Source organism: Gossypium hirsutum, chromosome D12 (genome assembly GCF_007990345.1).
Source record: "Gossypium hirsutum isolate 1008001.06 chromosome D12, Gossypium_hirsutum_v2.1, whole genome shotgun sequence".
In the NCBI taxonomy this organism is placed as follows: domain Eukaryota; kingdom Viridiplantae; phylum Streptophyta; class Magnoliopsida; order Malvales; family Malvaceae; genus Gossypium; species Gossypium hirsutum.
In genome coordinates, this window is record NC_053448.1 from 7,651,335 (window position 1) to 7,665,951 (window position 14,617).

At 32.2% G+C, this 14,617-nt stretch overlaps 1 protein-coding gene and 1 long non-coding RNA gene across 3 annotated transcripts; one reads left to right on the forward strand and one right to left on the reverse strand.

Moving 5' to 3' along the window:
- The first annotated feature begins 6,775 nt into the window (after positions 1–6,775).
- Positions 6,776–10,911, forward strand: LOC107945287 (allantoate deiminase 2). 2 transcript variants are annotated; one of them, XM_016879240.2, is made up of 12 exons: positions 6,776–7,010; positions 7,450–7,529; positions 7,978–8,081; positions 8,159–8,243; positions 8,352–8,468; positions 8,666–8,775; positions 8,856–8,961; positions 9,072–9,158; positions 9,924–10,166; positions 10,251–10,376; positions 10,464–10,625; positions 10,712–10,911. In XM_016879240.2, the coding sequence occupies exons 1-12, from the start codon at positions 6,905–6,907 to the stop codon at positions 10,832–10,834; spliced, it is 1,449 nt and encodes a 482-aa protein (XP_016734729.1). In that variant the 5' UTR covers positions 6,776–6,904; the 3' UTR covers positions 10,835–10,911. The 2 variants fall into 2 exon arrangements, 1 of the variants encoding a protein (XP_016734729.1); XR_001696470.2 differs by having other exon boundaries at positions 6,788–7,010; positions 10,522–10,625.
- A 1,549-nt stretch (positions 10,912–12,460) lies between these two features.
- On the reverse strand, positions 12,461–13,485 carry LOC121224653 (uncharacterized). Its single transcript, XR_005922302.1, has 3 exons — positions 13,183–13,485; positions 13,008–13,062; positions 12,461–12,637 (listed from the first exon to the last, which is right to left on the reverse strand). It is a non-coding gene; the product is annotated as an uncharacterized lncRNA (long non-coding RNA).
- Positions 13,486–14,617: the final 1,132 nt, after the last annotated feature.

Consider the following 14,617-nt stretch of genomic DNA (forward strand, 5'->3'; position numbering starts at 1 on the left):
TACAATATGGACACATTTCCCAACAGGGCGTTACATTATATGCAGCCCTAAAGCCTGCAAAGTCCTTAGATAAGCTTTTGAACACCATCTCTATTTGCATGTTCTGGTCCAAATTGACCTCATTATCCATAGCCTCGACAAAGTATCCCATAAGAGTAATCATATGGTCTTTGATCGGAGTGTCGGGCTTTTGTTCGGCATTCATCAAGCTAGTTATAGTCGATTGTTGAGCCAAGATAGCTTGGCCTCCGAACATGTTCTCTAGTTTGTCTAGACTTGCTTTGGCAGTCTTACAGCTCTCCAGTTGCTTATAAAATGTGTTGTTCACGCTTGCCAGCATATAACAACGAGCTATCTCATCATACGCCTCCTAATGTTTTCTAACCTCGGCTTGAGTGGTCGGAGGGCGTTTATTATCAATGACCGTTTTGAGTTTCTCACAGCTCATGACAATCATGAGGTTCCTTTTCCATTCATTGTAGTTATTTCTGTTCATTTTGTTCTTAGCGAGTATATTTAATAAGGAAGTAGGTGTCATTTTTTAACTGAAAAAAATAAAATATTCATTCATTAATATATTTGTATTTAGAAAATATTGAGAAATTTTTTTGCAACATATAATATGCATTAAGATGATGCATGCGTCTTACATTAAACCTTGAAAACATTTGTAAGTTGTTGCAGTGATTATTCCTACACCCATTGAATTAAGTCACCTTGGGGAAATCTTAACCAACTAGTAACAACAAAGATTCTCCTCTAATGAATACATGAACCTAATTCCTTAGGCATTTACACGTACTAATAACCGCCTCACATTAGGAAGTTACTTAACTTGAATGATCTTAAGTGTATAACCACCAACTCAACACATATCCAATCATGTATCACAAATGAGTCACTTTGGGACAATCTACTTAACCGAGTGACTTGTTTTGACTAGTTGTCCTCTTTAAAGGAAAATTTTCTTGTTATATCACATGATAATACCTACAACGTGGTTGACCAACTATCATATGATTACAAGATAAATCTTCTTTCTCTTAGGAAATCTTTTCAGTTAAATCCAGATGACAAAGTCTACCTTGGGGCAGGTCCATTTCATGCCATCACAATAGATCATCGATGGAGGCCATAATTCTTGTTTAAGGCCTTCTCCCACTCAATCTTTTAAAAACATGCAAGGTTTTTTAATGTTCGATTTCAATCATGAATAATTAATAAATGCATGACAAGTACATGTGACATTCTTTCCCTAAACTAAACGAATGTTATCATAAATAAAAGCATGAAATTTAAATGACCCTGATCAGTCAAAGCTTCCATGATTCCATTCTAGAAAAATAATAAAATTACAAAAGTCACCCCAAAGCATACTTTGGGTCTTTTAATTTTCTAACACGGACTTTCGCTGTCACACTAATTCACATCGCCATCGTCATTGCTGTCAGCCACCGACCACTACCATCGACCACCACTGCCGGACCACCAAAAACCTCCATTGTCAAACCACCATTGGTCTTTTGCCATTGGTTGGTTTGGGTTTGCGTTATCTCAATCAGTTTGGATACATTTCGGTTCTCCGGGTTTCACCGAAATTATTTGTTACATAAGTCTTATATACATTTTAGGCTCACATAAATTATTCTAAAATAATAAAATAAATAAATAAATCTAGTGTGAAAAGATAGTCCATGATCTAATTACATATCCAAAATTAATAATAATTACATCCAAATTTCTAAGAATAACAACTTTGACAAAATTACTTTATCATATAAATAATAAAATAATAACATGCATTCATTCACATACATATCCCTAAACATGCTGATAATTACAAGAATGACACATTTTATCAAAAATTGATTACAAATAAAGAAGAGAGAAAGTTTCTGGTATCAGTTTATACTATAAACATAACACAACTTGACTCTGATACCAATTATTGAAAAAATCCGATTTGATAACGGTTTTCTTAAACAACGAAAAATAAAAATTTGAGAACCAAGTCGATTTGTTATATTTATAGCAATAAACTTTTTCTTGAAATAATACTTGTGCTTTGAGCGAGACAGATCCTAGACGTTTCTAACTTTTAACCAAACGGTCTTCTCTGTTATTCTCGTACCATGAATTGCTTCGAGTGCGGGCTCGAACAATTCTGAATCAAACTCAGAGTCAGAAATAATTTTATTACTTTCAGTAGGAAAGTAAGTAAATCTTTCTCTTATAGAAACTAGTAGAATTGTTATTCTCAAAAAATATAATTTATACTTAGAAATAAATTCTCACTATTTTCGGGCAAATAACAATATCTCAAAAGTTGTGTAACTTATTGTATTTCTAGCCTTACAGATTTCGTATATTTATAAGGAGAGGTAGTGAAATGCTTGTTGAATTAGTAAAATACATTTAATGTTTATTTAATAGAAAAAAAAACTAATCCACTAGTTAAACTAGGAGAGAGGGGCGATTAATTGGGTGTGCCTCCCCTAATATGTATTATGATGAGGATTTGAACATATATTGTATTGAGTCCAATTATATGTGATTCCTAGACTTTTAACCCAACACTTTGTAATTTAATCCAACCCAGTACATGTTTTTCTATTTTCTCAAATTAGATATTGTTTATTAAATTAATTTTAATTAATTAATTTTTCTATTAAATAATTTTCTTAACCCAATTCTAATTTGGTTAAAATCATGACAACTTTAATGTAAAAGAACCTATGAGAAAATATATTCAATTTCTACATTCAATGGATTCACAATGACCAAATAATTTAATTTAATTTTCAAAATCCAATTAATTAATTAATAATTCAAAAAACCATAAATTAATTCTCAATTCATTTCCATGCTTAGTGAAAAACCACATTCATTTTCGAATGTAACTCATTTCTCTAACTCTATCATTTTTATCCATTTCTATTCATTTGATTCGACATGCAATTCATTTTCGGTTTCAACGAGCTAGAGGAGGGACCGACTAAACATATGTGATTAGGGCTCAAATGATTTATAATTAAGTTCCAACTTTTTGTCTATTAATTATAAACTCATTTAGTCATGAAGTCATTCCATTATAGTATCATGATTGAGCTCTCCCTAATGACATACCATTATAAAAGCAACTTGATCAATGCTCGTCCAATGACCTTGTCATAAGCGTGTTACCTCATAAGATATCCTTAATCTCTTTGGGATATATCTGTTCTCCCAATATAATCCTATTTTATTTCATTGTAATCATTACATCTTCCTCAATTAAAAGTCAATTACTATCATATAGTAGTTAAGTCATTCATCACAAAGACAAACAACCTGTGGTCACGTTTATTTTTCACCTATCATGTAATGCCAAAAGAGGGTATCATTTACTCATGTCTTGGGCTATGAATTCTACTATTGTGAATGATGCTACATGCTACAGAAGTCGTTTACCCAACGCACTAGCTTTTGGTTTGTTACCTATTCGAACTTAGGCTTTTATTTACATCAAAGTATACGAGTCACGCATACATAGTCCATCATCTACTCAGCATTAAGGTATGCCATACTATGAATGTCACAAGTGAATAAATCCATAAACAGATTCAGAATATATTTTGCTTAGGTCCATTCCAATGTACTGTCAGTCCAGTCAGTCACATTTATGTCTCTATCTTTTGGGAGTCATCCGCTCCGATGCCCAAGACAAAACATCTTTCCAATTGGACTTGATAGACAACATATTAGTCTTTCAATTGGTTTGCTCATTTTTTATTAGGTTAAGGACATGTTTAGGTTCGTCTACTAATATAAGTTATATTTTCGTATTACAATTTAACCACATAATACCGCATAATATTAGTTAAACATTAGACAACTAGTGAGTCATATTTGTTTATATTTTGCTTTACATGCAAAAACCACGTGAGTACAATATACAAAGGCTATTAATGTATTTTATGAATAATTTTATTAAAACAATCTATTCAAAAAAATACAAGTATACATATACGAAAATATTACACTTAGGGCACTAGATCCAACATATTTTGGGAATAAAAAAATCGTTTATTGTGTTGGTTAAATAATATAAGCTAGTTTAAAGTCCAAATAACACATATAATTGTATACAATACATAATACAAGCTTGAAAGCCCATCTAGCAATCGTAGTTCTTAGAATAAGGGTGTCGTCGCCCATACACTTTCCCAATAAGGGAGAAGTGTATTTTTTTATTAAAATATTATTATTTTGTTTTTCTTTGTTACTCTTTATCATTTCTATACAAATAAAAACTATTAGGTAAGTAAAACACACGCCATTTAAGCGTCAATACTCTATCATTCCTCTAAATAAATTCAACATTTGAGAAATAGATAGTAAAATGTAGAAGTACATTCATCATCATCAACAACAAAAATACTAAAAGTCGAATTTGGTTAGTGAAACGAAGGAAGGGTATCTCTTACTCATACCCATATATCATTAACACTAAGCAATAAGCATAATCGCTAGTTGTTTGGATTTAATCCAAAATAATACACCAAGTAATAAACCATTATGTTTGTAGAGGAGAAAGAAAGAAAGAGTGATATTATTATAAATGAATTAATGGATGATACTAAGATACGCACTTAAGGAAGGTTTTCATGTTTATTGCACCGCAATGATGAATCATTCAATAAAATAAACTCACATTTTTTTTTAAGAAAAAAAGAAAAATCGCCAACAATTTCCATTTTTTTTCTTTTAAATAAACATTTCCCTCTCACTTTACTTTTTAATCCAAAAATATATAATTAAAGGAGTGACAATTTACGATAAAAATAATATTTTAAAAAAGTTCAGAAATAATATGTTCATGGTTAAATTGTCACGTGTCAATTTTTTATGATGGCGGTTTCAAAAATAATTGGCACGTGACAATCTAACTAATATTATTATTTTTAAAATTTAAAGCGTAACGCATATTATATACATAGTAAATATTATTTTTTTGAGAGAGAAATAATTTTAAACCCACCATACTTTTTTGATTAATTAGGCTAAAAGTTAAAACTCAACCTAATCTTTTAGGGGTTATTCACGTAAGGATCAAACTAGATCTTATCATTAGTCGTGCCATCCGTCCAAGTTTGAAGGCTCATTCGAAAAATAAGAGGTTTTGGACAAAAATATAAGCCATAAAAATAGCCTTGGGTAGGATTTTTTGGCACAGGCTCGACCCAGCCTAACCCGAGTCAACCTAAGCTTCCTTTTCTTTGTTGTTGTGCTGCCATTTCGTTGCTGTTTTGTTGTCACTTCGCTATTATATTACTACTATTTTATTATTATTGTTTGGATATTCTATAACTCTTGTTTTATAGGTGATTTTGTTACTATTTTAGAGGCATTTGTTTGCTAAGTTGCAACTATCTTAGTGTTATTTAAATATAAATTTTTTATAGTATTTTCAATTTGTTAGAAAATATTTATTTTAATATTTTTAATATTTTCAATGTATTATATTTTTAAATTTGTTTTTATATAAAGAAAACAATCATTACTGGATGTTTCGATGTACCGCTTTGGGTTTGTCGATGTTTTTAAATATTTTTCATACATAGTCTCATTTTAGTTTCTTCGTAAATTATATATACATGTAAATATTTTTCATATATATTTATAGTCAATTTTTTAAATTTTTTAATAAATTATATATTATTTTGACAATAAAATAAATTATATATTATATATACATGCAATTATATCTCAATTACATCAGTATAAATATGTTTATACGTAAATATAAATTTTAAAGTTATTAATTAAGTTGATTAATTTAATTTAATAGCTTTTAATTTAAATATAATTATAGAAAAATTAAAATGGTTAAGATAAAAAATTAAAAATTAGTTTAAAATATAAAAATTTTGTATCAACCGATATGCACGGTACAATCCGATATGAATCGAAACGGGTTGAAACACATCAAAATTTTGATTGAAACAAAATACATATACGACTTGATACTGATTTAAGATTGAAGCAGTACGTACTTACTTATATAATCATTACCGATACGATACGAACTACCGTAATGAATACTTTATAAAAATTAAACATTTATATAAATAATCATATAAAGGACTAGGTGGAGTGGAGTAACGCAAATAAAATTAAGAACAAGGATGGATGGGGTTTTGTGGCCAACAAGATGGCGTGAAATGAATCAGCATGGTGATTCAGGGTCATGGGGGGATCCCCACCCACAGGTCACCTCCAGTTTCTGATCACAAAGGAAAAGCATACGTGGATTGGGCCCACCCATCACATTCATTTTCTGGATCCAATTCATCTCTTGTTTTTTTCTTTAAGGGGTAAGGGGAAAGGATTTGGTAAAAAATAAAAAAGGGATAATTACAGTTTACCTACTTAATTAATAAAATAGATTTTAACCTCATCCATCAGTATGCAAATGCAAATCACGAGAAAGCTGCACGTGAGTCGGTTTTTGGTTGGCGAAGGCAATCGAGAAATTATATTTTTATTTTAAAAATAGTAAATTAATTATTATATTTATTTTTATTAAAATTTATATTGTTAAACTTTGATTATATATTATTAGAAGAGATAATTACAATGTTAATCACGAAGAACACAGGAAAATTAGTATGACTCGAGGTAACACATATAATGTGTACTTAACTAAGATGAGTCCACGTCATAACGATCCCTCGAGATTCCTGAGTCCCCTACCAACAAGGTGCTGCTGACTGCTGATTGCTTATATATTTAATCAAAGGTTGATGAGATTAGAGAAGAGAAGCGTGAACCAATTTTTATCTTTGGTTCCGTGGCCATTGTTTCTTTCACTTTTTGCTTCACCATTTTCATTTGTTCTCGCAGAGCTCACCCAGCGGCACACATGACTTTTACCAGAATTTCCCATTTCTCTCTCTTTTTCTCCTCTTTCTTTTTCCTATCATCAACCCTTTCTTCTCATCTTTATCCTGCTTCTGCAACTACTCCTGGTATTTCCCTTTTTTTTCATTATATATCACTCCGGCTTTCGTTCTTGTGTTTTTTTCCCTTTTTTTTCTTTACATTTTGGACGACAAATTAATTTTATTTCAGTTGTTCCATTTTGGTATAATTCATTCATCCTTTCCTTTCGATTTAATCTTAACATCCTTTCAGGCTCTTTACCTGGCTTCATTTCTCTTTCTTTAAAAAAAAAGCATTTTTTTCAATATTGGATGAATGCAGGGATAGATGAGATGAGAAATCATAGCAAGCTTCAACCTTTTTTCTTTTCTCTATCTTTATCCTGTGTAACACCAGCATAACTGAATAAGAAAGAAGAATGACTGGCTGCTTACTACTTAATAGTGTTCTTATTTATGTTTATATATACTCTTTTTTTGTTTGGTTTACGAGTAATGATTGTTGTCTTACTATGTGGTATTGAAGAAAAAGATGGCAAAACGAGATCTTTGTATTCAGAAATATTAAGGAACGAGGCAGCTGCAAGGCTTAATGATCTTGGAAAGGTATTTGACATTTATATCAATTTTTTTATTTTAAAGATGGTGTTTTCTTCTATTCTCAGATTACCCAAAAAAAAACCCCGAAAAGAAGGAGAAGGCAAGGACTTTACTTGAGTTTCCTCTGACCCAGAAATTGTTCATATCATATTTGACGAAATCATTAAACCAGCTCTGGACGAATGCAGAGAAATTTATTTCTCTCGTCTACAAAACAGTGTACATGAGCCTCTTAGAACAAATTTAATTCAATAAGGATTAGACTAAAGATTACACGCATCCATTGAATCTAGCAATAATACATGGTTGGGACCATGGCTTTTGCGTATGTGATTACGACCAGCGACCAGTTGAATAGTTGTGGAGCCAAGTTAGTTAGTCATTAGTTTTTGATGAATTGCCTAAGTTAACAGGAAAGCAATGTTTAACGAATGTTGTTTGCTTCATTTTATAGGTGAGTGATGCTGATGGCTACCTTGAGAGAACATTTATGAGCCCAGCTTCTGTGAGGGCAGGCTTTCTTATTCGTGAGTGGATGGAGGATGCTGGTTTGAGAACGTTAGCTTTCCACCTTTTTTCTATATTCTGTTTAGGTTCTCTGGAACTTTTTACTAATAGTTATCTGAATTTCCCAGGTGGGTGGATTCTATGGGCAATTTACATGGTCGAGTTGAGGGAATGAATGCGAGTGCTCAAGCTCTGTTAATTGGCTCTCATTTGGTGACGCCTTTCGTTTTCCACATGTTTATTCATTTTCATGACACTACATGCAGTCAAGAATATGACTGGCACTTTCATACTGATAGTTGACATCTTCTTGGAAAATAGGATACTGTTGTTGACGCTGGGATGTTTGATGGGTCATTAGGTATAATTTCTGCTATATCAGCATTGAAAGTCTTGAAAAGCATTGGCAAGTTGGGAGAACTAAAACGACCAGTCGAGGCAAGTTATCTAATCTCTGATGTTATAATATAGCCAAGCTGTGTTCCAGTTCATTTTTCTTTTTACCCAATACATTTTGGCTCCTCTTATCTGTAAAAAAAGATACTCAATTTTCAAATGGACATGCTCTAAAGTGAGTGCTTTGGAGGATATTCTTGTTCATGATATTCTGTTGATTATATTCTTGAAACTTGCAGGTTATTGCATTTAGTGATGAGGAGGGAGTGAGGTTTCAATCTACCTTTCTTGGCAGTGCTGCAGTAGCTGGAATTTTACCTGTTACAGCATTGAAGATATCTGATAAGAGGTTTCCTTGATTAACACCCCTTTCGTTTTTACTTATTGCGCTGTTGACAATCAGTGTGTTTATGCATAATCCTTGTTTAGTGGTGTGACAGTGCAAGATGCTCTCAAGGGAAATTCCATAGAAATTACAGAGGATAGCCTGTTGGGGTTGAAGTATGATCCCGCATCGATTTGGGGTTATTTTGAGGTATGTTCGCCTGCTCTGCATTATTGTGAGAATAAACCTATACTGGTTATCTTGGGATATTCACCAAACAACTTAGTTTTGGATTTATAATACTTGCCCCATTTCTGCAGCTTCACATTGAACAAGGACCTGTACTAGAATGGGTTGGTTTTCCTCTTGCTGTAGTTAAAGGCATTGCGGGACAAACACGAATGAAGGTGAATATTTCTTTTCAAAATAGAGACATGAACTTCTCAAGACACACTCAATCTATGATCCTTTTTACTACCTTGGATTGACTATAGCTAAGGATGTACAAGGAAATATACTAATCTTATGTAATGCTGTGCAATCTTTTAAGTACCTACTACCTACTCTTGAAACATGTTATATGAACATTGAAGGTTCAGTTTACTGCAATGCATAAAAAGTACATGGAATCTATAAATGTAGTTTAATCAAGTTAGAAGCATCATAAGGTCAAAAAGCACATGATATGAATGAGAACATGATATATTTCTTCTCATTCTTGACTAGAGGAAGGAAGGGAAAAGGGGGACTAAAAGTAGTAGTAGTGTATTGTTCAAGCAGTTTGAGTCCCAAAATACCATAGAGCAGTTGTTATGGAGGAGAAAAATGAGCATTTTCATTTTGGGTAAACCTTGCATTATACTGCAATCTAAATGGTCTATTTTCCTGATTCTTATGAATGTTTCTTCATGCATTTCTGTGGTATAGAAAGAACTGAAGACTTCAAGGGTGATTATCTTTATTAATTACAGAAAGCAATGCAACTTGATCATTAATTGTTTACAGAGATTGTTTTAGTCCTTCAATTTTGGGCTTATGGCTGCTTGTATTCTATTTTGCAACCAAAAGCTTCATCAACTTGGATGTATGTGAAAGTAGAAAAAATTTTCAATCCAATATTTCCTAACAAGAATTCAGTTTTTTTTCTTCATTGAGCTGTTCCACTTTTGAAGGTTACGGTGAGAGGTTCACAAGGACATGCCGGAACAGTGCCAATGTCAATGCGTAGGGACCCTATGGCTGCTGCTGCTGAATTGATTGTTTTGCTAGAAAGTCTATGTAAATATCCTCGAGATTTCTTATCCAGTGGCGGTAGCTGCAATGAGCAAACATTAGAATCGTTGTCCACTTCTCTTGTCTGTACAGTTGGAGAGATCTCAACCTGGCCAAGTGCAAGTAATGTCATTCCAGGGCAGGCAAGAAATTCTTCCGTGAACGAATCTCAGTGTCAGCGTAAACAGAAAATGCTGATAAGCAGTAAAATGTGAACTCTAATGCAGGTAACTTTCACTGTGGATTTACGTGCAATTGATGATGTTGGACGTGAGGCTGTTGTTTACGAATTATCTAATCAGATGTATAAAATATGTGATAGACGTTCTGTATCTTGCATCATTGAACGGAAGGTAGGAAGGTTTCCTAACATTTTGCAAAGCATTTTGCATAACAAGAACAAAAAATTTGATAACTTTGTCTGCTGTGGATCATTTCAGCATGATGCAAATGCAGTAATTTGTGATCAAGAACTGAGTTCACGGCTAAAATCTGCAGCTTACAGTGCTGTCAACAAAATGGTAGGGCAGATTCATGAAGAGGTTCCAGTGCTAATGAGCGGAGCAGGGCATGATGCGATGGCCATATCTCATCTAACCAAGGTTCAGTATCTACTTGCCTTTCTTAACTTGATATGGCAAGTGAATTTAGTGGTCGAATGGTAATGTGAGCCATGATATTTGAACAGGTTGGAATGCTGTTTGTCCGGTGTCGGGGCGGCATAAGTCACTCCCCGGAGGAGCATGTATTGGAAGACGATGTTTGGGCAGCCGGTTTAGCAGTGCTACAATTTCTTGAGTCCCATATGTAATTGTAACATTCAACAACTTAAGTACACTAAATGCAAATGGACTTTCTTCTTCAATAAACCCACCAGATTGAATTGTACATTTCTTCAGTAAATCAGCATTTTTTATGAATATTATTTCTGTTAAATAAAAACTCAACATAAAATATTTAAAATTGTAACTTCTCAATGGAAGTAACGAAAAATAATAAAATCTAAATTGTCAAAATATAGAATTGCATAAATATTGATTTAAACCTTAAGCATTTAAAGCTTAAACAGAATATTACTACAACATTTGAAAACTCATATCAATTTTGCAAATTACTTAAAAAATTGGCCAGGAATTTTCATAATGGTAAGAAAATTTATAAGATGAACCCAATAAAAAGGAAAATAAAATCTAAAAATAAGGCATGTTTTTAATTAAAATGATATTTAATGTCAATTATAGATCAAATTGGGATTGACCAAGGAATAGTTATTCTCCATATTTAACTCTCAACTTCGATCGAATCTAATCGAGTTGACAAGTCATATTTTATAATCCTAACTGAATTTAAAATTTTTGAAGTGAAAGAGTTAAATTTAAAAGATGACTTTGGTGTTGTTTATTTTTATGTAATTTTAAAAAAAAATATTTTTCTTAAAGTTTTTAAACATGATCACACAAAAGAAAATAGAAGTAAACATGAGTCTAAGAATATGTAGATACATAGATATGATTCCCCAAATATTAAAACCTCTTTTAAGGAAATCGAGCATAACATCCATATACATAGCTATCTGACCTGACTACAGTGCATTAAAAGGGAGTAATGTTGAAATACAGCTTCTTGATCACTAATAACAACTTGAGTGCAAAATCTCAATCATAATCTAATTGGCTAGCAAGAAACGACTCATAGATTTTCATATTAATTACATCTGATTATACGCATGTAGCAACTCGCTTATATGATGTCTAATTAAGCGTAAGAGTAACTATTATTGGAATTGATTTTGTAAGCAACCTAGAAACATCGAGTATTGAATATCAATACGTAAGAGACATAGCTATACTCAATTTTTTCTAAATTCTTGCATAAATTTATAGGAGTCATGCCAGTGTATCCAAATACGTTACCATTGTTGTTTTGTTCCAGATTGAGTTAGGTAGAACAATACAGTTATGATTGAAGCCCAGAAGGAAAACTACTTTGATTTGATTTTGGGGAAAATTGGAAATGGTTGGGCAGTAAAATGGGATGGCAAATTGGAAAAGAGTTTAGTCATTTAGGATTTTAGAGGGGAAAATTTTAAAACGATGTAGTTTTAGTAAAATTAAAATAGTAATATAAATTTAAATTTTAAAATGATATAGTTTGGTGTTTGAGATATTCGAATTCGAAAATTCAACTCGACTCGAACTCGAAAAAACGAAAAAAAAATTGAGTTGATTCGATTAATTTGAATTCGAATAATTCGAAATCCAATTTTTTTTTAAATTTTTTCAAGTCGAATTAAATTTTGCTAATCCTACTCCCAACTTTGGTTTCTATATTTAATTGGAACTTTGGGAGGGTGGGATCCCATACTAGTATCATATTTAATAATAATCTAATAAAATACTTTTTCCAACAACTTTCCAAGTATTAATTTGACTTTTTTGGGATTACATCGGACCGGATTAGTAAGTTTAAAAGCTAGATGTTCTTCAAAAAACATCCAAGTAAGATCAAAAGACTACAAACAGAGACAAAATTCATTAATTTTCAAGTGTAACGATCACCTAATTGAGATCCATGATGTACCAGCATGGCTCCGCATACTCAACTTCTTCCAACCCTTTCAAAAAAAAAAAAAATAAGAAAGAGACAATCATTATTATGTCTAATTCAACTTCTATGAATACAGTAAACAAAAGATTAAATGTCAAGAAATAGATACATGGAATTATTGGCCATACTTTCACCAACTTTCAGGACACCCTCCTAATACTTAATTGAGCCCGATGACATACACATGCATGCATTTTCCATGTATTCAAAATTTTCTTCTTAAAATGTTTTCTCAAATAATGACAGGATTGAATCTCTATACTATGCCCACACGATATATCTTGCAGACAAGTATTTTAAAGAAAATGACAATCTCAAATCAATGTGGGCATATTCTAAGCAAAAAGAAAATAGAAACGAGAGGGTAGAGAACCAACCAGCAACTTTATCAGCCTCTTCCTCACTCATGCAGGCTTCAAACAGATGATTAACCTTATACCAATAAATAGAACCGATTTTAGATGAATCCCCGTCAAGGGAAGCACTTTTCAATGTATAGCAAGCTAATACTTAATCTTCATTTAAGTCCACCAAAGAAAGATGTTTAAATACCATTTAAGAACATCTACCGGCAAAGCTTTATGAGAATCCCGGTTTTTGTCATCTACCAAGCTTACTTTATACCACTGCCATTCCAAAATAAACAAAAAAGAGGCTATTCTTTATCAATATGCATTTTTTCCCTCTGTGGTACAATGCCAAGGAGACCTTAATCTAGGAATAAGGGAAAATGTTGCATATATGCAATTCCAACTCCAAATCTGTTGACCCCCATAAAAAATGGTTGCATGAACTAACTGAGCAATAAATTATTCAGAAACATGAGAAATGAAAGTGAATGATGTCACAATCCTTATACCGGATAAATGGTCTATACTCAACAAACGACACCTAAATCAATAGATGTAAAGCCTACAAGAACCTATAAAAAGTAGTAAGATGAAGCTTAATATATTTAGTTTAGAACCTGTTTAAGGACCTTGGGAAAAAAGATTATTTTAATTCAAGACTACTTGGCCTAAATTTCTAATTAATAATAGAAATATGATTTTATTCAATTTTAATAATAAAGTATTAATATAAAAATATTTTTAATAGTGAAGTGGGTTATCAAATTGGCTTGATTCAGGCTAGGGCAAAGAATTTGAAAAATAGTTTCCCAAACGAGGTCCAATCCATGGGAACTTCTAACTTAGTTAGAGTTTCATTATATAGAACACATAGAGGGAAAAGATAATAAAAGCCAATTTTCCAATGCAAGATGGGTATTCAAGCATAAACAGATAACCATACATAACTATTTACCGATCATAAATGAAAAGCAATAAAATGAAGCAACAAACCCTTTTCCCAAATGTATCAAACCCATAATAACCCTCGTATCTGTAGGAGTAATCATAATCATCGAGAGAATCATCCTCTGTTCAAGCATTTATTACAAAAAGGAAAAAAAGAAGAAGAAGAGAGAATCACCAACCAATGCCAAAACAACAAAAAATGTAAGTTCCAAAATAGTAAGGGTCAAAACTAACAAAACCACTAACACATAAAGCAGAGAGGCAGAATAAAATTTTTTTTCCATAATTTTATAAGAAAAGTGGAACCTTATACCTTACAACTCTTCCTCTTTTAATCCTTAATGTTAGACCTTGGCTTAAAATCTGTTTAAAGTGAGAGAAGAGCGGGAAATCATAAAAGATTTGAGCACTCAAATAGTTATTGTTAAAAGTAGTCCTTAACAAGACAACATTCACCTTTTCTAAAAAAGTAATTGTTAAAAATTGGTTCATTTGAGAAAGGGGAAAGTTGGTCTATTTAAAAATCACAGATTGAAGCCAAAAAATAAATCCATCTACTAAGACAAATTAGATTGATCAAGCGAGGAATATTTGGTCAGGAGCATTCAAAGCTAGTCCGAACAACAGAAACCCACAACCTTATTGGGTAATGCGAATTTGACCATGCACATGCCTAGTGCATTTAGATG